Raw genomic sequence first — 26676 nt, forward strand, 5'->3', positions numbered from 1 at the left:
GATTCTTAATATCGCCGACCCCGCGTCGTGTTTCAGCCACCGTCATTATTCGCGCGATAACGAGCTGAGAACGGATGAGCTTCTCTCTTTCTCTCTCTCCCTCTCTCACGGGCCACGGCGCCCACGGCCAGCATAATTATGATTTATCTGATTGTAGGCCCCGCGAGGAGTCGACGGCATTTACCATCACGAGAACCACGCCGGACCACTCGTCCATCTCGCCGGAGAAGTCGTCGTCGTACAACGGCGCGAATGCCACACCGTCAACGACGGTGACGCCGACGGCGGTTTCGACGACGACAACGACCACCACCACGACGACGTTGACGAATCCGACCAGCACGAGCCAGCAGCAGCCGGTGCAGGTCAAGTGTACGAAGCGCACACGCGAGACGATCGAGTCGAAGCGCGAGCGTAAGGCGGCGAAGACCCTGGCGATCATCACGGGTGCCTTCGTCGCCTGCTGGCTACCGTTCTTCTTCGCCGCGCTGCTGCAAGCCACATGCCCAACCTGCCAGCCACCAGAAAGCGTGTCCAGTGTATTTCTGTGGCTCGGCTACTTCAACAGCACCCTCAACCCCGTTATTTATACTGTGTTCTCGCCGGAATTTCGGCAGGCATTCAAAAGGATGCTGTGCGGTGGTACGCGGGGACTTCGCTGACAGTGGATTTAATTCCTTTGCTCCGTGCGCGCGGCCGGATGAAGAGGATACGTGAAACTCTTGTATATATATGCAATATATACATATATATTGCAGGCGCTTGCTACCCAGCGTTTTCCTCGGTGTTGTGTAATATATCTGGATGCCCAACTCTGAATATTGTTACATTGAGTGGATTTACTTGCTTGCGATATTAGGTGCGATAGTGAGAGAAATCAACAATTAATATTACATTTATTTTTAAATACTTTCTCAAATAATTCTCAAAAAAGTTGAGGATGTCTCATTTTCTAGTGCAATTATTATCTCCGTCTTGTTAATATATCCTCTGTTTTTATTAATGATGTAATATCTTCATCAATTTTAGGATGTATTGTTCAAATCGTCTATCCTTGTACCAAGATCGATTCTGCCAGCATTAAGACACGACGGACAGTGTCCAACACAATATTGCTTCTTCCCTTTGCAGCTGTTCCAGAGAATCAAGCCGCGCGCCGTTATTCTCGTAGATACTGTTAATGAGCATGACTCGTTCTCGTAAACAAAGCCAACCGAAGTTCCACTCATCGCGATTGGCGTTAATTACAGTTAACGTTAATCGACGACGGCGGAGAACGATTCTATCTTAGAATATTTTTGCGAAACACTTCCCTAAATCGTCCGAAAAATCAAACGAACGACAATGGTGCGACATTACTCGCGATTTTTTTTAAGCCGGCGAAAATATTTCATCGCACTAAACGGATATCGCAATTTATAAATTTAATTCGCCAGAATCGAAATCGGAGCACATTTTAACGCGTAAACTGAACGACACGCTTAGTGAGAAGAACTCTTGTCGCTCAAGAAATATAAATTTAAGCTATGATTATACATTTTTTTATTATACTTATTATAATGTAAAGATGTGGATAAGCGAAGAGCCATATGAGTATCTAAGTAATATAGATGCTTAAAATTCACAATCTCTAATATTTTATTTAAACAAGGGAAATGTGGACGAAAACGTGGATGGCTCTGTTAAAAGTTTCGGTTTAGCACCCGTAGCATTTAACCACAATGTACGTACATAGTTGACATAATCGAAGTGAACAAAACACGTCTCGTGTTTTGTCGTCCAGTGAAAATTCCTTGAGATGTGCTCTGATAATGCGAAAAGAAAATCGCGAGAGGTACTCTTGCTGAATCATAATTGTACAGTATTGTGTATAAGCGCGCGATAATGCTTAGCGATCATACTTCCGAGCATTACTGTTAAAATATAGCTATGTATAAAAATGTTCAATCTTGGCTTGTCTCCAAAGTACATACGTAATGACAAGTCTGAATGTACATTAATTGAAACCGCGACGAAACGAATACATTACGAATAGGTGATGCGGCAGGATGGATTCGCGCCGATCTGTCGCGATCGTGTATAAAAATCTCACGTTTAAATAAGAACGCAACCTCAAGCTCGACTTATAATGCTAGATACATCTTACGCTTTTCACTTGATTCGGAAGTTAGAAGTACTCTTTGGGAAATTTCTCAAGCGCAAAAGATTTCTCGCCGCCTTACGAAGATTTGCTTGCGCAACTTTTCTCGTACAGAGTTTTTTAATAAAGAAACTAAATAAGATATCCCACACAAGCAACAGAATTGAATAGAAAGGTCGCAATGTTATCTTTAACGATGTCAGATTTATTTTCACGAATTACGCGTAATGTAAAATATATAGATAATAACCATTAACGAGGAACGATTGAATAAATATAATAAGCGTAAGTACGAAGGAGAGGAGAACGTCCCAGTAACTAGTAAAATATCGCAATCTAAGCTTACATCGTGGATGCAATGTTAGAATCAAAAAATGATTTCACATTAATTATCCCTGTCTAAATTACATGATATTACATATTTGAAAATGTAACTTTAGCCTTGCCATTCAATTCTGCGTCTTATAACCGAAACGTAAGCCTTTGAATTTACGTAATAGTAGGGTAACATCCAATACTATAATATTACTACATAATATGGCGGATGATGTTTAATTTACAGAGCAACGACTGATCGAGATCTGCGTACGCATATGAAATGAATAGGAATTGAAAAGCGACACACACTTTTCGTTTGTAATGTCTATACTTCGAAATGCCGAAAGTGCACATGCGTTCATTTCGTTTCTACGTCAACTTACGAGCCACTAGACGCTCGCTACTTAGGAGTAAACATGTAGTTCTAGACTAATTATAATATAATGTATTAGGCAGATTGTGATAAACGGCGACAATAGCTTTCTCGTCGTCAGAAATGACAAGATTTTATTTCATCCAATTTCCAAATAATATGAAATGGACGCTTTCTCGCTTAGGGAAATTATAATAAATAAGAATACAAAAGACATATTTAAATTTACTTTTTATTCGTATATAACATTTACTGAACGTAAATATAGAATTTAAAAAAGAAAAAATTACTAATTAATAGATGTCCCTTCTTTTATCAACTCAAACTGCTTAAAATTGAAATTTGTGGTTAAATTCTTCTCATTTCTGACGACCATTGTTGCTGAAATGACGGCAATATCGGGTACGCTTGCGCTATCTAATTATGTCACTGGTCGTCGTTTTACTCACACGACATGACTAATAAAATATAACGTTTTCTTCACGTTCATTTTTTATGTAAGTCTCCATCAAGTAAGGCGGAAAAGTAAGGCGTTGTCTGCCGAACATTTTTAGCAATTTCTAAGGGAGATGGAAAGATTGGAAAGTCATCGTGGCATTGCGATAGCTCAAAAAACAAGAAAATATTATTTTATGATTATATTATTATTATTATTATTATTTAGGATTAAATTTACCGCGAAAGATTATAAAAGAGTGTAAATTTTTGTCAGGCAAGCGTTTAATTTTGCAGATCTAAATACTAGTTAAAAGACAGGTAACTCTGATAAAGGATCAATAGCGCTGCTCGGTGTACCGAACAAACAATGTTTGATGTGGTTAACACTCATTAATAACGTTCTGTCAAAGTGTCACAACAAAATTGATCGGGAGCAATTTGCGTTTGTGAAATGCGAAATAAGCTTTGGCGATATATACGCGACAAAATGTTCAGTGGATAACGGGATACCGGGTAGATCATGTACGCTTGTAAATCAACAAACAATCGTATCAATCGATCGTTTGTCTTCCCGCAAATATTGCCTCGTGCAGGAGATACAGGAAGACGTTAATGAAATTACGAAGCACGTTTAGACGAGAGAGCGTTCGCGGCGAAGCATCGAGATGAGGTGGATGGTAGTCGGAAAGATAAATATTATCCAGCGAATTAAGTCTATAAGACCACGTAATCATCCAGACGATAACTTGTTGATATAAATGCCAGGTATGTTCATTTGAAGTCTTATGGAAGCATCGAGCAAAGTGAATAAGAGAGAAAAGAAAGGAAATGAGAGAAAGCAGAGCAATAAAAAAGAATGAGAGATGGGAAGAGAGCGCGGATGAGACCATGTATTTACAACGATGCTGTGTATTTGTCTTTGCAATCATAAACTGAAATAAATCACGGAAAAGTTTGGAGAAACTTGCTTGAATGGCTTCTCGCTGTGTGTGCAATATCAGCGATATCGATGTGTCTCGAGTTTCCCGCAATTCCATTACGGATTGTCGCAAAAGTAATTTCGTTTCTCACTTTTTTCTCATTCCATTATCCATTTATTCGACTTTTTCAATTATCATTTGTCATTCATGAGGCATCTTTCAACTTCCATACTAGAGACGTCTAAAGCTGCGGTCCACTTGACGCTACAAATGCTTTGGAGCGTTCTTCTTCTCCTTCTTTCTTCATTGAAAGAAAAGAGAAGAGGAATGCTTCGAAGCATTTGTAGCGTCAAGTGGACCGCAGCCTATGTAATATCAGAAGAATTGGAACCCATTTTTACATCTCACATTTCGCCTCTTCCCTCAACTTTTATTTATTAATTATATTATACAAATGAGATATATGTATCGCAATCAGACGATCACGTTTAACGTTTAAATATAAAAGTAACGTAGAACTGTTTCTTTAGATGTCTTCTTTATGAAATCTTTTTAAACATTTGCATTTATTTGTAGGACGCTGTATATTTGAGATTCATTTCAGAAACGAGTTATCGCGTGATATGCGACGCATTAACGACACCGCAAGTCGATATTATATCCCCTTTCACACAGGATCGCTTGTGCATTATGAGTTAATGTGCTATGCGACATCAAGATTATTATGGAATATCCCTCAACGCAATTACAAGGATTCTCCGAATAACGAATGATATATATAGTGCATTTCATCCTGCCCCGTTGCATATACCAGTCCAAACATGTACCGCAACTAAAACTGAGAAATGCAATCCTCGGAATATTAATGTGCTCTATAATTTACTTATCGCGTAGTGCCTCGTCTTCTCATCGTGCACAAAATATTACAAACCTGAATGGTATTTCAGAAATAGCTTCTTTAACGATGTACATGTTATTATATGAAAATAGAAAATTAGAATGAATCGAACTAATGAGGGAAAAATATCTTAAATTTTTTATTTAAAAAATTGGCTCAATTAAAAACAAAATAATTGAATTTATTGCTTGCACATCTAGCTATTTATTTTTTTCTTTTTAAAATATAAAAATTATCTAAATTACTTATGACATTTCTGTTGCATCTATATAAGTCTTTCAGAAAATAAAAAGTTTCGCTACATGGTAACAAAAAATTGAATCCAGGTGAGTAGTAATTCTTTTTTTATACATCATTTTATTTATATATCATATAAAAACGCATATATACAAAAAATATAATTTAATATCACAGTTAAGAGATAGTACAGAATTATGTTTAATTTGTTCCGTCTGGTCGTGATCTGCCCGCTACTTTCGGCATCTTTTTGTTCGTTGAATCTTCTATTTCTTTAGGCTTATAATAATGGGGCGCTACTTCAAGCAACCATTTACTTTCGATTTCTGTCACCTACACAATACACATATGCTTGAATCCCAATAAACTTACAAAATTAAATATAGACAAATCAATTATTTTGTGTTGACATACCTGACGCATAAATTCCTTGGTAGTAAGGACAAGTTCATGATAAAGGAGCCAACGCGGAAGATCCTGGAACAAGGAACTATTTGGATGTATTGCGACTTGTTGATTATGCTTTGCAGTTTTGTAACAACCTCCTTTCGACAAGCGTGCCACATGGTAGAAATAACCAGCTGTAATAGCCTGAATACAAAAATATTTCCATTATTTTGCGAAGAAATCAATAATATCAGCACGTTGTGATGTTAACATACCTTTCTAATATTGACTGTTTCTGTAATTCCCGAGACCAATTCCATCTCGACACGCTGCATCAGGCCTACTAGCTGTTCTCTAACATCCCTCGCCCGTTTCATGGATCTAAAAGATAAATCAAATGTATTTTAACAAATAAAACTTGATAACAGATCCACAATATCGACTTACCTGTGCTGTATGAAATTTTCGTAACACCAATGTGTACTGAAGTCACTCTGTGCCCATTGATTGTACACATTAAGGAGAGTCAGATGATCACCGCCGGGTACGTGGAAATTCTTGCGCGCAGCATCGGCGTGTATAATTTTGTCCTTTGGCCTATAAAAGATAGCGCCATTCACCGAAAGCATGGCCGCAATGGTGGCCACCTCTTCCGAGCAGCGATACTTCTCGCTAGCTAATAGCATCTTCGCCATCATCGGGTCCAGCGGGAACTCAGCCATTCTACGTCCGAGTTTTGTTAACTCTCCGCGATGGTTCAACGCGCCTAATGCGTACAGCTGTTCCATCGCCAAGATCAACGTTTCGGGCGGTGGAGGATCCAAGAAATCAAAGTGCATCAAATCATCGATCCCGAGAGCTTTCAAGGTAAGTACTGCGTTACCTACAAACGTCATCGAAATATTTTGACAAATTAAATTTAAAGAAGATAAGTATATAACTTATAATTTTAGCAAGATAGATCATTGATCCTTACCCAAGTTAATCCGTTGAATTTCAGGCACTGTATTATCTTCAAGCTCGTGCTGATAAGCCCAAGCTGTGTACAAGCGAAAGCACTTTCCAGGTGCTACTCTTCCCGCGCGTCCCGCTCTCTGATTCGCGGATGCTTTGCTGATCGGCACGACTATTAAACTCTCCATGCCGGTGCGTGGATTGAAATTGTTCTGCTTCGCGTAACCGGGATCTAACACGTATACTATATTGTCTATAGTTAATGACGTCTCCGCTATATTAGTCGCCAGTACAACCTTGAAAAGAAACAAAGATTTAAATTTCATACACGAAGGATTTAGAAAAATTGTCTAAGGAAAAGATTTTCTAAGGAAAATGTTACCTTCCTCGCGCCAGGTGGAGTCGGTTGAAATATTTTGATCTGCATATCGCTCGGTAAATTCGCATAAACAGGTAAAATCAAAAGTTCTGCCAATTTGCTCCCTAATCTTCTCACTCTTTCCTGCAACATTTCCTGACAAGTCTCAATCTCTTCCTGCCCTGTATACAAAAATACATTTTATTATACCATACAATAGCATTTTAGATATCATACTACTTACCAGTCAGGAATACCAATATATCACCCGACGGTTGCGTTACGTGAATTTGGATAATGGAGACTACACATGCCTCAATATAATCTGATTCTGGCGCTTTTGTATAGTAGATATCAACGGGAAAACGGCGTCCGGGTATCCTAAATATAGGAGCATCGTCGAAGAATTCACTGAATTTTGTGGCATCCAATGTAGCCGATGATATTAGCAGTTTCAAGTCGGGACGAAACCTCGCGATATCTTTCACCAGTCCAAATAAAATATCGGTGTGTAAAGTACGTTCGTGCGCTTCGTCGATTATCATTACGCTGAAACATGCAATAAAAAATAACTATTGTCATAATTTATCAATATATTAAAATTTAAAGCCTGAACAGCACCAATAATTTTTAAGTAATAATAAGTTATTTGTAATTCTTCTTAATTTTTTTATTTTTCTCATATTTTCTTCTTAATTACTCTTCTTGATTCTACAAGCAATGGATGTACCTGTATGACGCTAGATCAGGTTCACTGAGGAACTCTCGATGCAGTGTACCATCGGTCATGTATTTGACACGAGTACGTTGCGATGTGCAATCTTCAAAACGAATGGCATAGCCGACTTCATTGCCCAGCTTAACAGCCATTTCGTGGGCTACCCTCGCTGCCACTGACATGACCGCCACGCGCCGCGGTTGCGTGCACCCGATAATCTTACCGTCATCCGCAAATCCAGATTCGTACAGGTATTGTGGAATTTGCGTTGTCTTCCCTGATCCTGTCTCACCTTCTATTATTAAAACCTGAAATACAAATACGTTACATTCTCTGTATTCTCACATGTGGTTTGACACCTTACCCTAATATCTGTTTTTCACTTACCTGATGATTTTTGATAGCTTGTATCAAATCCTTTCTAAAGGGATAAATAGGTAGACTCTTCTTCGTCTCCTGTATCGTTTGCAAACTTTTAACATGCGCGGGAGGACTTTCCTCACGTTTCTTATCCTTATGTCCAGGCATATGTAGCACTTGAACAAATTCTATCATCTCATCCTCCATGAGAAGATTATATTCCTGTTGAGCTATAATAAAAGATTATACGATTACTTAAGAGAAAGACAGATCATATAAACAATATTATTTATCTTTAACAGTTTAGTATATATACCTTTCCTGTCTTTAGCACCAAAACGAAAAACAGCTGACGACATCTGATCTGATTCCCATTTGCTTTGCTCTGATTGCGGTGGTTCCTTGTCCGTTGTCGTGTCAGGTTCTGGTTCCATTTTACCCTTCTCAAGAGGCATATGATAGCGCTGCATACGCTCGAGTTCCCTTGCTTTCTCATGCTCCTTCGCCAAGTGCAACAGTTGCTTCTTATAGGCTCTCTCTTGCTTTTCTTTCTCTGTTAAACTATATTAAAAAGATAGTTATTAAATCAATAATTATATCCTAAAGATATTAATTCTATATACACATGATTTAGTATTACATGTTTTCATCAAATAGATATTCGTCGTCGATGATGTCGGCCTCCAACTCTGTAACTTTGTCCTCTTTACGTTTCTCCAGGTATTTCCTACGAGACTCAGTTCTCAATTTTGGTATCAGCTTATCTCTCGTATCAGTCTCCATAATTTTAAGCCTCTTTGCTGCTTCGGCTGCAAGTAATAACGAGCAATGAGTAACTTATCCCTTGTTTAACGTTCATAGATATTCTTTTAGCAATTTACCAGCTCCGGAACCAGCGGGCATAGCAACGTTGCGCCTCTTGCTTTCATCTTTGGCCTTGAGACGACTCGCAAAGCTGTCTCTCTCCTTAATATCCTTCTTGCGACGTTCCTCCTCGCTGTCCGTATCGTCACTCGACGTTTCTTCTCGCCTATATTTGCTCATTTTGGAAGGTGTCGTAGGTCGTAGGTTAGGTCTGTGTCTCTTCTTATCCCAAACGCAGGAAAATAATGGTAGCGACAGATACCGCGTCCAGTTAAAAGTAAGTGTATAACTTGCACGACAAATAATTGAAAAATTGAAAAATATCAATATTTTTACAATACTGAAATCTTATTCTTTGTTAGCGTAACCGACCGTTAGCCAGCTTGCAGTTTACTCCAGTTACTCCACCTCCACTCCGGTCTCCGGTTACTCGCCAATCGCCAATCGCCATTGCTCGCCTGTGCTCGCCACTCGCCATTCGCACGTGCTACGTCACGTGCTTAGTGGCGCCATATTACGACCCCTGTGTAAGATAAATTCATAATTTCCCACTGTCGATAAAATATTTTTATTATTCAAATTTAAAAAAAAACAATAAAATCTTGGAATTCGGTTCTTTTTTAATAATTTTAATGCAACTTTCTATTTCAAAAAAAGTACAATATATTTCATATAACGCAAAGTATATAAAGTATAGAATATATTTTATATAACACAAAATATATAAAGATCGATGTATGTACGATCGACGTAGATATATCTTTTTTACATATATATACACGTTTATATTTATATCGAAATTTCTTTTGCAATTTGCGATTTGCATTTATATTAATAGTTTACGCTGACTTTTAATTTTTAGGAAACTCGACTCAATTTCCTTCGCATTAGTTTAAATCGACGTTGAGGAAATAGTACTGCCCTCGCGCTGACCTCGTTGTCATCTTCCGCATTGTATTCACCGCCCACAACTGCATATAATGACAATATGCCTGCAAATAATACATTTTCACGGTTGGCGTACCCTTGACGAAAAGGAAACAAGTATGGGAGAAAATACGAATAACGGGCGCGCGTACATATCGATTTTGAGCCCGTGATGGCATCAGGTGTTGCAACAACCAGATGACGTTATACAAGAGCGTCGAACTTGCTAATAATATAAACAAAATTTCAAAAAGACTATTTTATCAATTTATATCGTATACTGTTTCATTATTTTATTATTTGTCTTTTTATTTTTTAATTAATTCTCCCATACGGTTTTTATAATTTCTATCATCTTCAAATATAGCTGTCCATAATCTAGAACAAGTATTTAGTTACGTAAACTAATCAACTAAGTAACGGATTTTACATTAGACATTCGCGCAAACTCCTCTTCGAAACAAATAAAAAGAGAAGAGACATATATGTATATAACATCACAATTATAAGTCATCCATTTTATTACCCCAAATGGAAGAGTATAATATCAAAGAAATTACTATATCTAGGTAAAGGATTAAGTACAATCACAAGTCTTTTCTTACGCTAAGAACAGTTTTACAATTGTAGACAGTGAGAATTAATTTTCGGAGTGTTAAACGAGATACATATTCTAATGGTCGCTTTCGAAAGAACCGCAATCGCGTTATCGCGCTTTCGAAATTTAGATAAGCTCGAAGGAAAGACGTATTCGAAGGATAAATGCTGTCCGACAATGGCTATACGGCACTGCCTGTTCACCCGGCTCCCAGTTGCTCCTACGCTCGGCTCGGCCGGCTCGGCGCCGCGTCAGTACATGCGGTCTCGCCGCGGCGTGCGGATTGTTCCTTCACGGAGGAGTATTCCTCGTCTACCCTGACAACCTCTCCTTCGCTCTCGTTAACTTATTCCGCGTGCCGCGTTCTCGTAAGCATCTTCGTCTCCGTAAAAAAACGTTTCGCGCTTTTAACACACACGAATTCCTTCGTCCTCCTTCACTCAGGAGACATCAGATCGAAAGGATCGAGGATCATGCCGGCGGACGCCGAACTCAGCAGCCTGCTCAGCAGACGGCAGAGGATCAACGACGAACTCGAGGAGGGCAAGGAGGTGAAGAAGCAGTACAAGTTCGTGAACGTTTACACGGAATTCCATGAGCTGTCGCGTCGCGAGATCAAGCAGTACGAGCAGACCTTCAACAGGTGAGCGTTTTCTAGCTCTTTCTTCTCTTTTCTTTTTACTTGTACGCGTCGTTGCTATTGAAAGATATCAATAACGGCAGATAGCAAGCTAACGTCGCCACAGCGACGCGTTTAATTATTCAAGGCTTTGATTCAGTACTCCGAAATAGAATTAAAAGGATTAAAAGAACTGTTGTAATGAAGAATATATTTTTATTGTTACTTTATATCGCAGTATTAATATCAGAAAATAAAATACTGCTAATATATATCTACATATAAGTATTAAAATATTTAATTAAATGTAATGCGGTATTGATAACAGAAAATAAAATACTGTTAATATAAATGTACGTTGAAGTATTACAATATTGAATTAAATTTAGTTATTTAATACATTTGCGTCTATATTTTTATATTATTATAAAATGTTCAAGTAAAACTTTTGGCTTTTTTTTCTCTTTTTTTCGTTCTCTTGCTTATTTATTGGAATAAATTTAAATATGTTTTCGTGACACGAATGACAGTTTCGCTTAAACGTACCTGCGACTGTTCGAGCTATATATAGCATTATCAACTTAATAGGCGTACTCTGCCTAGCTGTTTATTTTTACGAGTCAGCCTGGACTATAACACGCACGTATATAATCAGATGAAGATAAATGTTCCTTTGTGTCACGAAGTTTAAGTCGTCATTGAGACAGAATATTATTAGCGGCAAACACTTTCGAATTAAACGGTCGCGTGATTGCGAGCAAACTTATTCTATCTATATAACCAATATCGCTGAGAAATATCATTCAACCTGTTTCAGTGACTTACTCAGTGAGTCATAAAAGAATCTTATCAAGATTTATTTAACTTGTCGAAAATACAGCGTAATTTAAAGGAGCGGTATAACGCGCAGTATCTATTTCTTATCTAACGTGCGCTTACCTTATTTATATATAATTACATGTTCATTCTTTATTTAGAATTGCCATCCGGAGTAACGACGGAAGAAAATTTAATTATTATACGTACGAATTTTCTTTTTGCCAGCTCGATCAAGCTTGAAGTATTCCGAGTACAATCTCGGAGATCGGCTGCACCGATTTGTGACGCGCGGCTGCGCGTCAAGCTGCACGCGATATCATCACGTTAATAAACGTTGTTGTCTATACGAGCCGCGGGTTTCTCTCGCACTCGGTACGTCTTCATTAGAATCTCTTTGCGGATTCTCAGTTTAGAATAGAAGAACCCTATCACGCGACGTCTCGCGAGATTTCCTAGTTAATCTGACAACGTCCCGCTGCGCGCTATCATCGCCGCTTAATCGCCCCGTCGCGCTCACCTTTTGCGATAACGGACTTCATTACGGAACCCACGAAACTGTCTGTCATTTAGGCGTTGCGGCAAAATTATATAAATAGCTGCGTAGGAGACCCAAATGTATTCCGAGCCGAATGTATTCCCAATAGTCCAAGCTTCATTCTTCACTAGACGATGTATGATTTATGTGTATGATGTGTGTGATTTATTTAAATTTCAAATAGATCGCTCTGTGTCACGTTCGTTCTTACCTTTGCAATAGGCGTTGAAGGTACCTGAGTACCCGGAGCCCGGAGCACCCACCCTACTTCTCCGACCGTTGTCAAACCTGCTACCACGTTGACTTCGAAATTCCTACCTACTCTGAGACACAAAGGGCGTAGGGTACCGGGGACCGTGACGAGGGGGACGCGGTATGGGGCCCGCAGGGACCCCGAGCCCCGAGGTCGTCTGCCCTCTTCGTGCAGCTTGCGTTTCTTCTCTCGAAGAAATGCACGTCACGAATCTCTCGGCGTTCGTGGTTTCGTAATGACCGAGCGTGCAATTCTCCACGATTCTCCCTGCGATTTCCTTTTTTCTCGGCGCACCTTATTCGTCGGAAAACTACGTCTCCGTGTTTTTACGTTCTCCGCTGATAAATCTCAAAAAACGTGTTATAGCCAGCGGCGATCGTGGAAGGTACATTGCTGTACGCGTGTCGATTTTCCAAGAACGTAGTTCGTTCTTTGTTACGAGGTCACGGGAAATCTAGAAATAGAAAATGTGACGAACAGCTAAATTAAGAAGTGAATTGATAAATTAAATTTATGGGACAGAAATCGGAAATTGCAGATCTTATCTCGCATTTATTATTTCAAAATTATTATTCTAGGCGCATCGCGGGTAAGCTTTAGATGAAAGATGTATAAAAAGAACTCAGACAAAAGATTAATTTATATTCTCGGGAGAGTTAAAAATGTGACCCTGACCCTTCGCTCGACGGTGAACCATTTAATATTAATTCCGAGTCGGTGATATCGCGCGCAGCGAGAGGAAGAGAAGAGGGAGAAGAGGGAACGCAGGCATTTCGGAGAAAATATGTCGCCTACGATTTATCGAGGCCCGAGGTTGCAAAGATAACCGGTTTCGCGGCGAAAAGACAAGGACGACTTCTCGACACGAGCGCACAACAATCATCGGTCCTTCCGGATGACGGATCGCAGCACGCACACGCAGAATACGCACGTGCGCGCTGCGGGCGCAACAGAGAAACCTCTCGTGCCGTTCTCGAGAGGCTTTTCCCTCGCGGGTATTTAAACAGAAAGCAAAAGTCAATCACCTGTCAGTATCTAGGAACCAAATCGATTGCAGTTTGCGAAGTAGAGCATTACGTAAAGAGTGCGAGGGAATAAAACGAATATTCTAGCTTATACATATGTATATATGTACATATACATGTCAAAATATCAGCCAGCGTATCGTTTACTTATTGCTTCATTAAAATGCATCAATTCCCCATTAATACCCACATAATCTCTCGATCGATCGTTTGGATTTTAGATTTGATGCTTGCTGCTTCGTAGAAAATTTCACGATTTATTCGGAGCAGAAGCACGCATGGCTATCAAGTCTGCTCATCGTGGCTTATCGACAATCCGATATGAACGTGTCACGTCTTCTCGTTCCCTATTAAAGTTCGAGAGGAGCGTAAAAATAATTATTTTCTTCAACGGTAACCCGATATATTAACCGGCCAGACGTTCTGTCGTCGACCAGACTAAATATACGATGTCTCACTGCGGTTTTAGTTCGGTGATATGCGATAGTACTCGGATGCGTTCACGTAGGCTGCGGTTGCATTATCTATCCAACATTTCCTGCACCGGGGACTGACAGAGTCGAAAGTGTTTGCTCTTCGCCGGGCTCGCTATCCTCGACGAATTTCCTCCTCAGAGAATGTCAGAGGAAGCTGGTTGGTGGACCCGAAATCGGATCCCATGGCTGACCCTCCGGTCGGGTCGTGGACCGAAGAGACTCGCGTCTCAATTAACCGCTTAAATCCTATAACTAATTTAAAGAGCTCGGAAGCCGGTGTAACATCCGCTGTCCCGGTTGACCCTTTCATCCTGTACTGTTGCCGAATGTAGTGTTCCGGTCATTTAATTGGAAACATTTAATTCTCAACCAAAAAGCAATCGATACGTGTAAATAATTCTATTTTCTGTCGTTTAGAAACTAATGTCTGTACTTTTTTTAAATACTGTATGTTAATGGTATCAACTAATGTTATCTGTTTTGATAAGATAGAGGAATAGGAATAGGAATAGGAATAGAAGAATACGTTCGTACTCTTTATTGAGAAACTCCTATCGACCTGCACCGCGACTCGCGCGAGGTCGAAAGTCGAGGTTTCCATGCACGGCTCGATTGAACGCGCGCTTAACTTTCCCCATCGCAATGATACAGCGAGGTGTGTGATCGATTCGCTTTTATACGTATAAGCGAGGAACGATGACCTTAACCCTTTCGCCGCTGAAGTAGGTGAATGCATACATGCATTCAAGAGACGTAAGTATACTCTCGGAATCGATAACTCCGCGCAAAAGGCAACGAATGCTACGCAAAAACGAATATCCATCTCCAAATGAAGCCTTGTGTTAATCTCAAAACTTTCGCCATTTTTTCAACGTATTCACGAGAAATATTTCGCGCAGAAATATCTTCTCGCGTACTGCGATTCCCGGACCATCTGTTAAGAAATAATTAGATAGAAATATTTCGATAAGACATTTTTAATATAGCTTTTCTTACATTTTTTCATCTCCATCAAAGGTTCGAATAATTTTTAGATGCCTGCATTGGCACGACAAACCGTTATCTGTCGTGGTCGTTCGAAGAAATCGCGCGTTCCGAATATACAAACGGCATAAGAATTTATTCTACGGTTCGGCTCGCAGCGATGAAAGGCATTCGGTATTCCTAACAGTGATATTGTTAGACGTTAAATAATGTTTCGTTGATGGGAAAAGGCACAGCGTTTTTCATGGACGACGTTTACCCCCGTTTAGGAGACGCTTCCACAGTTCACAAAGCGCGTTGCGATTTCTTCAGCTTTGCAGAATTCTAATCTGTACGCCGCGCCGTACGAACTTCTCTCTCCGCAATCTCACATACTAACAATAAGTTAGTTGCTGTGTAGAGAAAAGATACTAATTAGTTATTAGAATAGACGGAAGCTTTGAGAACGGAAAAAAATCCAACACGTTTCTTTACTTAAACGGGACGATAACTTCTTCTTGCGCGGTAAAGCAGTATTTATTATCTGCAATGTAATGCGATGGTAAACAAAAAATGTTAATCAACTATTGAAATCCTTAGGCTTTCGGAATAAGCGCGAAATATGAATTTAATCTCGATATTTTATTAATCGGGACAACTTTCATTTCACACATCAAATTAACGTTATCCTTTGCAATCTCACACAGTAACAACTATAGTAAAAGAAATATGTTACCCCTCTATTAAATGTTGTATAAAGTGTTGAAATTTACACAAATCAAGAAAATATATTTTTTTAACGGGACTATTATTTTTTCATATTGAAATATCATTTATCGCAATTTTCGGTTCCGCACATTGTTGATCGCTCAATCCCGCAAATCTCCATTTCTCCTTGAAAATTTCTCGGGAAATCACACCTATATGTTGTGATCATCCTAGATTTCGGCGAAGCAGAAGAAAAAGCTCAAGCCATCCTCGTCCTCGTCCTCGGCACGTCGCCAATTCGTCGCAATGACGTCTTTCGTCGTTCCTCGAAGGACCATCCACCGCCGCGTATCGATCTTGGAAAACAAGGATAAACGGGACCACGTCGCGTGTTACCTTGACCCGGTTTCCTCAGAGCTACTCCTGGAAAACGAAACGAGGAGAATGAAACGCTCACCGCCGAGCCGGTCCGATGCGGAACGATCGCGATATCATGCGGTACCGCGATAACGAGATCAGAAGCGCAATGGTGTCGTTGCGTTGTGATAATTGCGCGCTACAACGTTGTAGCGCGGTTAATAAAAAGAAAGGCAAGGCGGAAAGACGCCTGGAACACCGCTTTCCAGGCAATATACATAAATTCTTTGAGTCGTAAATTGCACATTCGTGAAAATTCATGAATAAAGCATTTTCTTTCCTTCGCAAAATAATATTAAACATTTAAAAAGTGATTTTTCCCTTTTAGGATGATATATATCAGACCGCTGATAACGCGCGCGAGGCAAAAGTAAACTATATTGCTGTAAACAACTATGTTAGAGACTAAACTGTACTATATTAAACTATGTCTGACCTCGTAAAACCAATTTTGAGAGATAACGAGATAAATTTGTTAAAATTTTTAACTATTTACCTCGCGATATGTAGCTTTTAATTAAGCTTTCGCAAAGTCAATCCAAATCCGTGACACGTTTAACGTGGTAACGATCGCGTTGCATTTACGTGGGTGCCTCGGCACAATCCACGTTGATTGGAGCGCGTTTCACTTGACCGATTAAAACTGTCCGACGAGCTCGATAAAACCGAGAGCGACGATCCATCGCGCGACAATAATCGGGCATTGAGTTATTTATAGATAATAAAGTGATGTAACAATAATATTCACAGTCGAAAATAAGCGCGTAGTATTCTTAATCTTCGTTCGAAAATGTAATCATAAAGAACAACATTTATAAATCTCTCTATTTTTATGAACATTTTTTTTTAAGAAATCTATTATTCAAAATTCTATATTAATTTTAAGCATTAATCGGCAGATGTTAATATATTTAGGTCGTCGACAAACATTTATCGATTAAAAGGGACGAGAAGTTACATAAAGTGTTGATTTTAACACTTCTCCCACGTATCTACCACGTTTATCCTTCTGCTGCTTTTATTGATCTCGCTTAACTGTGCTTATAAAAATGCGACCTCGACCTTCGCCTCACTCGAACTTCGCCTCCTCTCACTCCGTGAAATCTCTTTAACTTCTAATAAATAAAGAAAGAAAAAAAGAGAGCGCGAGGGATCGAAAGACACAATCATATTACTTGTTGATACCTAATGCCTGCGAAGAAGTAAAAGAAGAGCGATTTCAATCAAATTATTATTATACATGTTTCTCATCTATTTCTTCCTTAAATAAGTGTCAATATCTGCATAATTCTCTCTGCTAACGGCAAAAAGAAGACCAGAAACGTTTCGATCACGATTCACTTCAATGTCTTTCTAATGTTGGCAGTGAGGAACGTCAGATTATACAATAACGTTTAAATTAACTGTTACATGTTACAACGGCTGTAACGTTGCAATAACAGTTACATTATGCTCCAGCGTGAGGTATGCATATATTCATAAAGCTAATGAATATAATAAACGTAATAGATTTTTGTTCGTGCGTTTAATTGCCCGAAACAGCGAGGTCCTGGCAAATATTGACCTTTCCAGCAGAATAATTACAATTCCTCCTGATTGAAAGGATTTACCGTCCAGGTGCCTTTCCGCCTACATCGCTTCAATTTCCGGCGCCTCGCAGTAACGTCGTTAACTAATGCGGAAGCAATTTCCTTTAACGTCCCGTTCTTCTAAAGTCTAACGAACTTCGAAAATGCCGGCGGAATGGCAGGACGATTTTTCAACGTCCTGCTTAATTAGGATTATGATAGAAGTATGCGGATATTCTGATAAATAAAGTAAGTGAGTGTTACAGCGACAAGAGAAATTTCGCAACAGTCGGCTCAAGCTGAAAAAATAAAATTTCAATTGCAAATTACACTCCAGCACTTGCTGAATTAGCTTAAACGATATACTTTTTCTATACAGGTCATGTCGATTTTTATGGGAACTCGTTAATCATGGTGGTTAAGAGGACCGGTTTGCCGTGCAAGTGGTCTTTAACCCGCGATAGTTATGTCTCGTTATATATATGTATAGGCCGATTATATAATATAAAATGATCGCTATATAATGATCGCTCTCTATCGATTTACGACATCGCGATATACGAATAACGTCAATCGCAGTTCAGCGTTTTACACTATTTTTAGATGCCATTGTATAATTTTAGTTTTCAAAAATTAGATGCCTTATTATAGATTTTGAATCTGGCATTAGTCATCTAAACATCAAGATCTTTTATCAAATGTCCCTATTAATATTTCATACGCTCATACTTTATTTTTTATTTATTGTTAGCGGAGACTTTCAAACATGCGATAGGCATATGATACTAATAAGTATCATTCGATCCTATGCACTTCGATAAAACGAACGCACTATGCACTTCGATAAAACGAACGCACGCTGTAAAGCAAACTCGTGCTAGACGACGTTCTTTATCCCTTTCGCGGAAAGTCGCGATTTCACTAATTTCCGGTCGCGGAATTACCGCTAAATAAGATTGACATCCTGCCGAGAGACTCGTAAATTTAAATATTGACAATCGTTCCCACGTTTTCTCTCTCGTCGCGTTTAAACGCTCTCCGATAATTAAAACTTACAGACTGGTAGATACGAAGATATAAGGGATTCTCACACTTCCTTTCGTCTGCGTTCAGCCTTATTGCTCTTTCGCGAATGTTTCACGAAACAGTTACGTTCTTTAAACAAAAGAAGTAGATTTTCTATACAATTTTATTTGTTTTAATATATATTTTAGTTATTCTATATTTATTGCAACTATGAATGATCAATATGAAAATAATAATTAAATAATAGAATAAATATTTTTGAATTTAATTCCGTGCTTGAGGCTAGAACTAAAGTATTTAATTAATAATGTTAATGATGTAAGCCCATATATCATGTTTGTTAATTTGATAATTTCGGTCAGATAATATCGCGTACTGATTTTATCTCACATTGCACTCGGTCGAGAGCTGCATAGATTACGGGATGTATGATTTTCGCGCGGATTGCATATAAAATTGTGCGGCTCGTTATTTCTAACAACAACCGTAGACGTGATCCACTTAACCTTTAGCTCGCGCACACGCCCACATTTTTTTCAACATTTTGCGCAACTAAAGAGCGAGTCTAATAATGTCAAACAGTTACCTCGACGATTGCGCGGGGAAATGCGTCATCGAGGTAAATTGTTTTTCGCATTTTGCATTTACGATGGTGCGCGCTGCAGTACAACGCGTAATAAAATCCCAACGACACGCAGTTATTCTGGACCGAAATTTCTTACGGCGCGACATACACAGTCGCGTAAAAAGTCTGAAGAAGGAAGAAGTGCCGTATCGAATTGGCAGTTAAATCGGCAATATAGGCTAAAGTTACGCGTACGGAAAATGCACAAATTTTTCTATAGATAAGAATCTTGGTCAACCTGTTTTGCCCGCTTTCTACGAGAGACGTTCTAGTTATTAAATGTACTGCCTTTTACATTGCGGCCAACGAGACGTCGGCCTCGTAATAATAAATGTGAAGAAAGTCGCGAATGTTAATGACGGCCGAGTTTAAGACAATCTCTGTGTTATAACGACTGCAGTTATGGAGAATGTAACTGCATGTCGTTTGACTGTCGAAGAAAAACCGAGCCGATTTCCCCAATTAAAGTCATTATTTAAATTAAATCGATTTCTTTCTCTAAATCGTACTCTTTGTACTGAAAAGAGAAAGACATTAATTTTTAATGCATTAAATATGCATTAAATAATTTAGCTATGCATTAAATAATTTAGAATAAACAATATAATATTCATTACGCGAATGAATATATTTTAAAATCTTGTCGAGTTTAAAATATGACATTAATTAACACTATTTCACTTTTCCTCTGGAGATTCCTTAATTATATCATTTTTTCAGTTTATATTAAATAAAATTAGATAAATTAGTTATATATTAGATAGAACTTTAATTTTATACCACTTTTTTAAAATCTTAATTTAATAATTCGATTTTAATGAGATTACTATGAGATTTACAATTGCACTGTAATCCAACTTGAATCCACGTCACACCTTCATTGTTTACCTCGCGGAATTACTGAGTCACAAAGAACTTGTGCCATTTTCTATTTCATTGTAACACTTCCTCGAATTCTGTGAAATAGGAAACCTATTACGGCAATGGTGAGATTGAAGCAACTTCTACTGACTTTTCCGGCGGATTCGTTTAATAATCGAGTCTCGTTCGCCAATAATGACATTGTCCCAAATTTTTCTTCCTTGTTCCTTCGTGCAACCGCATTCAATGACCGGCGATTAAATCGCGCGCGGTATTGTGATTAACTGATTAACCAGAGGCGACGGACTATAATATACGTACGACACGTTTAGCTCGGCGTCTCATTGACTAGCATCATCATGATGATTTATTGGCGGGTCAATCGCTGAAAAATGCCACTTCACGCAGCGAAAGGAGGTCGTCGCAAAACATTCGCTAGTCAGCATAACAGATTACCTATACTTTACCGTATCTATGCAAGTATCCTATCGTATCTTGAATCGATAATTTTATTCTTAAATAATTTTCAAGCCGAATACTTTGTCAATTATGCCTAAGAATTCGGAGATGTAAAACATATTTTAATATAAAGTAAAATTATTTTGAAGTACAAACAAGAAATAAGATTCTAAAACTTTACGCTTTAGTTCCAGAATGCTCGTGTCCCGTCAGTTTCATAATTTTATTGACAGAAAGCTTAAGGAGTAAAGAAAGTGAAATTTTAGGAGGATTTTAAGATTTCAAGATAAAAAACAACACGATAAAATGATTAAGTTGCTAATTTTACTCATCAATACTTGTTGCAGATTCGATGATGGTCACGATGGCTTTCTCGATCTCTCTGAACTGAAACGAATGATGGAAGTTTTGGGTGCACCGCAGACGCATCTCGGACTCAAGGCGATGATCCAGGAGGTCGACGAGGATGGCGACGGTCGTATATCTTTCCGTGAGGTTGGTTTATTTTTATCAGCTTCGAGAGATCTCTAATATTTCAAAACTGACAAATAATATAAATGATCTACTAAACGCAATGATAATGTGAATCGTTTTTAATGGATTTAATAAACCGATGATAACGATATCGATGTTTGTGCTCATTAAAAAACAGAAATTAATTCTTTGCGAGAAAAGAAATACAGATATCCACTACTTTTGCGTATTATTAACATTTTTATCATAATTTATTGGACATTCTTTAAATTTATTTCTATTAAAACTATTAGAGATTGGAGAAATGGATTTTAAAACAGACAAATAGTTAGTACATTTTGCACCATCGGTTCCGAATGTGGTCGTCGTAAACATAACGTCTGTACAACCATCCTGACCAGCATTAGTGTTTCTCGCAACTCCGCTTGCGGTTGTTAAAAGTATTGAACCAAAATAGATTTCCTGCGTGCAGAGCTTCGCTCTTGTGCGGGAGAGTTTCGCCCGTCGAGAAACACGTGTACCTTGCCTTTTGAGAAACGTCGCAATTAAAATAAAGCGCAATCCCTAATTTTGACAATTTGCTAATTTTTATTCGCGAAAAATTCATTTTATTTCATAGAAATTAGAACAAATACAGGTACATAGGTAATTAGATATTCAGACAATTAGAGCAGATTAGCGGTCATATAAGATTTCAAATTTTTATTAAATGCTCACTTAAATACCTAAAGAGCATTTAAATCTTTGTCACATTTTCTATCCTAATTCTTTACTTTTTTTCCCCTTTATTAGGTGAATCATATAATTTTCGATCAGACTCACAGATTTTATTTATGGCGAGCGCATATGTGATACACTATTCGTAAAAATAGTAGGCCCCATGCAATGTTTAGTATACGTCTCACTCGCTCTGGGTATACGATCGTGTTTACTCTCCAAGCAGAGCTGTGCGTGAAAAAGGATACTTTGAAGTTCTATTTCGGTCATCTACACACTGAAGTATTTTAAAAACCGCTGAAAGATTGCTTGCTACAGAAGAAAAAATGTGCAAAACTAAAAGCATTTTTCTGAAAAATTTTACGCTAGAAATATAATTCCAAGTTAGCAGCCTATAACTTCAATAAATGAGAAGTATAATTTGTACAAGAAACAGTTAAATAGTATAGTCTTGTTTTTCACTTTAGATATATCTCAATTTAGATATTTCTCAATTTAGTAATACTCCTTAATTTAACTTTTAATTGCAATTTATAATTTAAATAGAATCTGTAAAAAAAATGCATACAGCCGCAAAAAATTACCAGCACGATGCGTACCGTCCATCAAATGCTGAACTTTCAATTTCACAATCAGTCTTCTAAAAATATTCAAGCGAAACGAAGATATCACGATGATTAAGCTTGCAATCATCGCCCTGGCAATGGCGATTGCACGTGGAATCAATCGTGGAGAACCGACGCGACGATTTCGCAACACGTCCGCGGAATACCGGAGCGTGCGAAACGCCAGCAGAAACTTTCGCTGTTAACGCAACCGCGATACGGCCACGAGTAAGATCGCGGGTATACGGGCATCACGTACCATTCGAAGGAGAATTTGACTTGCAATTAGTACGTGATGCACGCACGGACAATCGGATGTGACATTCCGTATTTCGCGAACAAAGCTCTCCACGCAAATCGATCCTACATGCGTGCGATGCGTGCACGCACGATTCGCTCCGCTCGTCGATCGCCGCCGTGATTCATTGCGTGATACCCGAGTAGTTTATTGCCCGGCTTACTCACCTTCCTCTTACTCATCACGATATGAATTACCGTAAAACGTTCGCGACACGTACCCCTGTGCCTTTCGACACGCCTTACATTCATAAACGTCGCAATTCTCGAGTTTCCCTTGATCGTACAATTCTTTTATTTGACGAATTATCTTCCTGCCTTTAGTTTTTAATTGTTACTTTATTTGTTACTTAAAATAACCAGCACAGAAGTTTTCTTATAGAATGACGATTCTCTTATCAAAATGTAAAGGAACCAAGCAATAAATAAAGAAAATTATTTTCTTTTATTTAATTATTCTATAATTGTCAGATAAAACATTTGTATATTTTGTGCAAAAAATTATATCTATAAATATGTCTCGTACGTTCGGGTGGATGTTAACTCAAGAATAATAATTGTGAATTGGGTCATGATTCTTTATCGATAATTCTATTTTTGAAAGAAGCAGCTAAAAAATTAATCGAAAATCGAGTCCAGCCTGTCAAAGCTTATCACATATTGTAACTTTAATTTATGTTTAATGTAATTACAATTATATTTTGTTGCAGTTTCTGCTGATTTATCGTAAAGCACGGGCAGGTGAATTGGAACAGGATTCCGGATTGAGCCAGCTGGCCAGACTTACCGAAGTCGATGTCGACGAGGTCGGTGTTACAGGCGCTAAGAACTTCTTCGAGGCCAAGGTATATTTTCACATTTAATCTCTCCTCTCGTGATGAAAACATATCTTTTTTCTTTCTATATTTCTTCTTACGCTTCAATAAATTTCTTAAATGTCTGAACTTCATCTTCATATTAATTATAGCTTCAGACTAAGATTGGAGTTTCTAAAAAAAAATTAATAACTTGTACTACTCATTTAGAATATATTCTTTTTTTCATAACTATATATTGGGTATATATTTAGAATATAAGAATAATTGACAGTATAAACTAAGGATATAAATTAAGAATAAAACTGTTGTATATTCTTCATTACTATAAAAAATTAGTGACTACTGGTCTCGCACAGCCAATACCGAAAAAAAAGTATAGTTTCTTTATCAAATCTTGTCTAGGCTGTTATCGCACAGACGTGTTTCCTATTTACACACACAATCCTAAATGACACATGGATTAGGTCCAGAAAGCTTACCTCAGCGTATCGTGCACGCGCTGAAGAAAAAATACACGCGCGAAAGCGTAACCCGAACGAGTCGCATTACGTTTTTCTTCTTTTGTATTTTTCGCAGATCGAGCAGCTCCGAAAGGCTTCAAAGTTCGAGGACGAGATTCGCATGGAACAGGAGGAGCGGAAACGGGAGGAGGAAGAAAAGGCAGCGAGGCGAGAGCAATTCCGGCAGAAAGCCGCGATCTTCGGCAAATAATTGCGGAGCGATAATCACGGGAGAGCGAAAACAGCCGATTCGCTCGTTAGAATGCGAAGACGGATTGTCTTGGGTTGCTGTTTAGATGTATTTCCGATGCTCGAAGCCGACGAAGCGATATCCGACGCCAACGAGCGACTCTACATACCACTTAAGTACGCTCCGAAGCGACATGAAATTGCGATTCGATCGCGACGGCGATTGTTAGAAGAATTCGAAGCGAGAATTGAAACCGCGATATAATTTCTTATGCTGTTAACGCGCGAAAGAAGAATTTCACAGTCGTTTCCAACTTTGCAAATAATTATTTCTGCTTATTGACGATATCAAACTTCGGACTCAGCGAAATGCTAACTCTTTTAATCCCTAATTTGAAGACTATGTGGAATTTTTGCAATTTTGTTATCAAATATGCAGTTAACGTTAAAGTCCCATCTCCGGATTTCAAGACAATAGCAAAAGCAATTAATTTTCTTGGACTATCGCAATTTTCATTTTATATTTATTTATTGTAATCCCGATTTGAACGCTACATTGCAATAGCGTTTACTATACTTGGAATACACTATTACGGAAAGAGTTTTAACACGTGATCATATACATGTAAATTTTATATAGAAAATCGGATATTCTAAAAAGCGGTTGATATCTAACACACATATCTATCCTATAGGGATATATTTTAAAGTTGGATAGCGCGCAAAATAGATTTTTATTTGCTGTTTTAATAGCAATTTTAATATTAATATCTTGTTGTAAAATGTTTAACAAAAGTTGAAGAGCAGATGATTAATTAATAATTGTGTAAAATGTTGTTTAATAAATGTTGACGTTCAAGGATGAATTCCCACGAGGTTTAAAAGAGTCAATATAATAAGTAGTTGGCCTGTTTTATAGATGATTATATCGTACATAAAATTTTCAACTTTAAATCTTATCGAGTATATAATGAATAGACTGAAGACGGAATTGATATGAAAATCGATTTTACATTATTCAAGAGAGAATAATGTAAAGACCTTAGTGACTGCTCGGTCTTCGATAGCTTAAGGTTTGTCGGCGATTGTATCTTAATTAATTTTTATAATTAATGACAATTATTTTGTAAGATTTCATTTTCTCTTCATTAAATAAGAATTCTTTGTCACATTAAACGACACGAATGGTACTATGTACGTATAAAATATAAGAGAAATATTGAAATATGCTTGTAGATATGTTGTATATTCGTGCGGCTGCGTGTGAATGTATGCCAAACCACAGATATATGCGTCTTGTTCATTTAATTGAAAAATTGGATCATTGAATAATTATTTGCACAAACGTGTAAAAATTTAACAAGCGACAGATTCATTATTGTTACTATTTTGATTTGCATCTTATACTATTTGTATTTCTGACAGATGGTTTACTAGACTTGGACTGATAAAGAGATAGCTCTTGTGTATTCAACCATCGCGATAAGTGTGAAACCAGTACAGCTAAGAGAAAACCTTTCGAATTTTTGGATTTTAGGCAAAAACTTAAAGTTCAAGATTATGAATGTGTCTACAATATTTTGTAATATTTATAACATTTTTTAATCGCAAGCTATTATTTTAATCTTCATCCTTAATCATCCGTTTTTTTATTAAAAATATTTAAGATAATAAGTAATTGTTAAAAATGTTTATAATTGTATTAAATGATTCCTAACTGACCGTGCCTATCGCAAACAATACAATTTCTATTTCTTTCTCTTTTGACAATTTAACAGAATTTTTTATCGCCTTTGCATTATAAAATATATTTTCATTAAGGCATTACTTTTTTAGAGACACATTCTGTACATAATAGTATTAGTAAATCACAATAACATCTATATTGTAAAAAGTGTGTAAGCTATAGATTGTAAATAGATTTATTTTGCTGCGTCAAATTTTTATGTATCTGATTAAGCTGATTTATGATGGCATTATATTAAAATTATGAAAACTGTATCGTGTTATCATTATTGTTAATAAGTGCTTAGTCAAGAACATATCCTCGTATACACAATTAACTTAATGACCCGGGAAAAAAGAATTAGATCTCCCGAAATATGACCATATCTGGTTCATTAGATCTGGCCAGATCTGAACTAATCAGATCTGCTGAGATACAATTTGATCTGGTCAGATCTAATCCTTTTTTTTCTTTTATTTTGGGGGAAATCCAAATAAAAAGATTTA

General features: G+C 37.8%; 3 protein-coding genes and 1 long non-coding RNA gene across 11 annotated transcripts in view; 2 read left to right on the forward strand and 2 right to left on the reverse strand.

Moving 5' to 3' along the window:
- 5-ht1 (serotonin receptor) overlaps positions 1-4232 on the forward strand; it is a 114639-nt gene extending 110407 nt beyond the window's left edge. For 7 of the 8 annotated variants that reach the window (XM_071699436.1, XM_071699434.1, XM_071699440.1 and 4 more), the window contains one exon: positions 158-4232. In XM_071699436.1, the coding sequence (XP_071555537.1) occupies positions 158-662 (505 nt within the window). In that variant the 3' untranslated portion in view covers positions 663-4232. The remainder of the gene's footprint in view (positions 1-157) is intronic. The other variant, XR_011717439.1, reaches the window with a different exon arrangement.
- Positions 4233-5424: 1192 nt separating this feature from the next.
- L(2)37cb (lethal (2) 37Cb) lies at positions 5425-9407 on the reverse strand. Its single transcript, XM_071699433.1, has 12 exons — positions 8983-9407; positions 8742-8910; positions 8418-8662; positions 8129-8331; positions 7754-8049; positions 7268-7572; positions 7048-7205; positions 6688-6961; positions 6159-6594; positions 5987-6092; positions 5739-5915; positions 5425-5657 (listed from the first exon to the last, which is right to left on the reverse strand). Exons 1-12 carry the CDS (start codon positions 9143-9145, stop codon positions 5526-5528), a joined length of 2664 nt encoding a protein of 887 aa, XP_071555534.1. The 5' UTR covers positions 9146-9407; the 3' UTR covers positions 5425-5525.
- Positions 9408-10714: 1307 nt separating this feature from the next.
- Swip-1 (EF-hand domain-containing protein D2 homolog Swip-1) lies at positions 10715-26443 on the forward strand. Its single transcript, XM_071699442.1, has 5 exons — positions 10715-10858; positions 10935-11133; positions 21192-21339; positions 23648-23782; positions 24332-26443. Exons 2-5 carry the CDS (start codon positions 10964-10966, stop codon positions 24464-24466), a joined length of 588 nt encoding a protein of 195 aa, XP_071555543.1. The 5' UTR covers positions 10715-10858; positions 10935-10963; the 3' UTR covers positions 24467-26443.
- LOC139768842 (uncharacterized) lies at positions 15179-17429 on the reverse strand. Its single transcript, XR_011717440.1, has 3 exons — positions 16802-17429; positions 16101-16311; positions 15179-15593 (listed from the first exon to the last, which is right to left on the reverse strand). It is a non-coding gene; the product is annotated as an uncharacterized lncRNA (long non-coding RNA).
- Positions 26444-26676: the final 233 nt, after the last annotated feature.

The sequence above is a fragment of the Temnothorax nylanderi genome, unplaced genomic scaffold, assembly GCF_030848795.1.
Source record: "Temnothorax nylanderi isolate EJ_2023f unplaced genomic scaffold, tnyl_v1.0 TNYL_tig0018_pilon, whole genome shotgun sequence".
Taxonomy (NCBI): domain Eukaryota; kingdom Metazoa; phylum Arthropoda; class Insecta; order Hymenoptera; family Formicidae; genus Temnothorax; species Temnothorax nylanderi.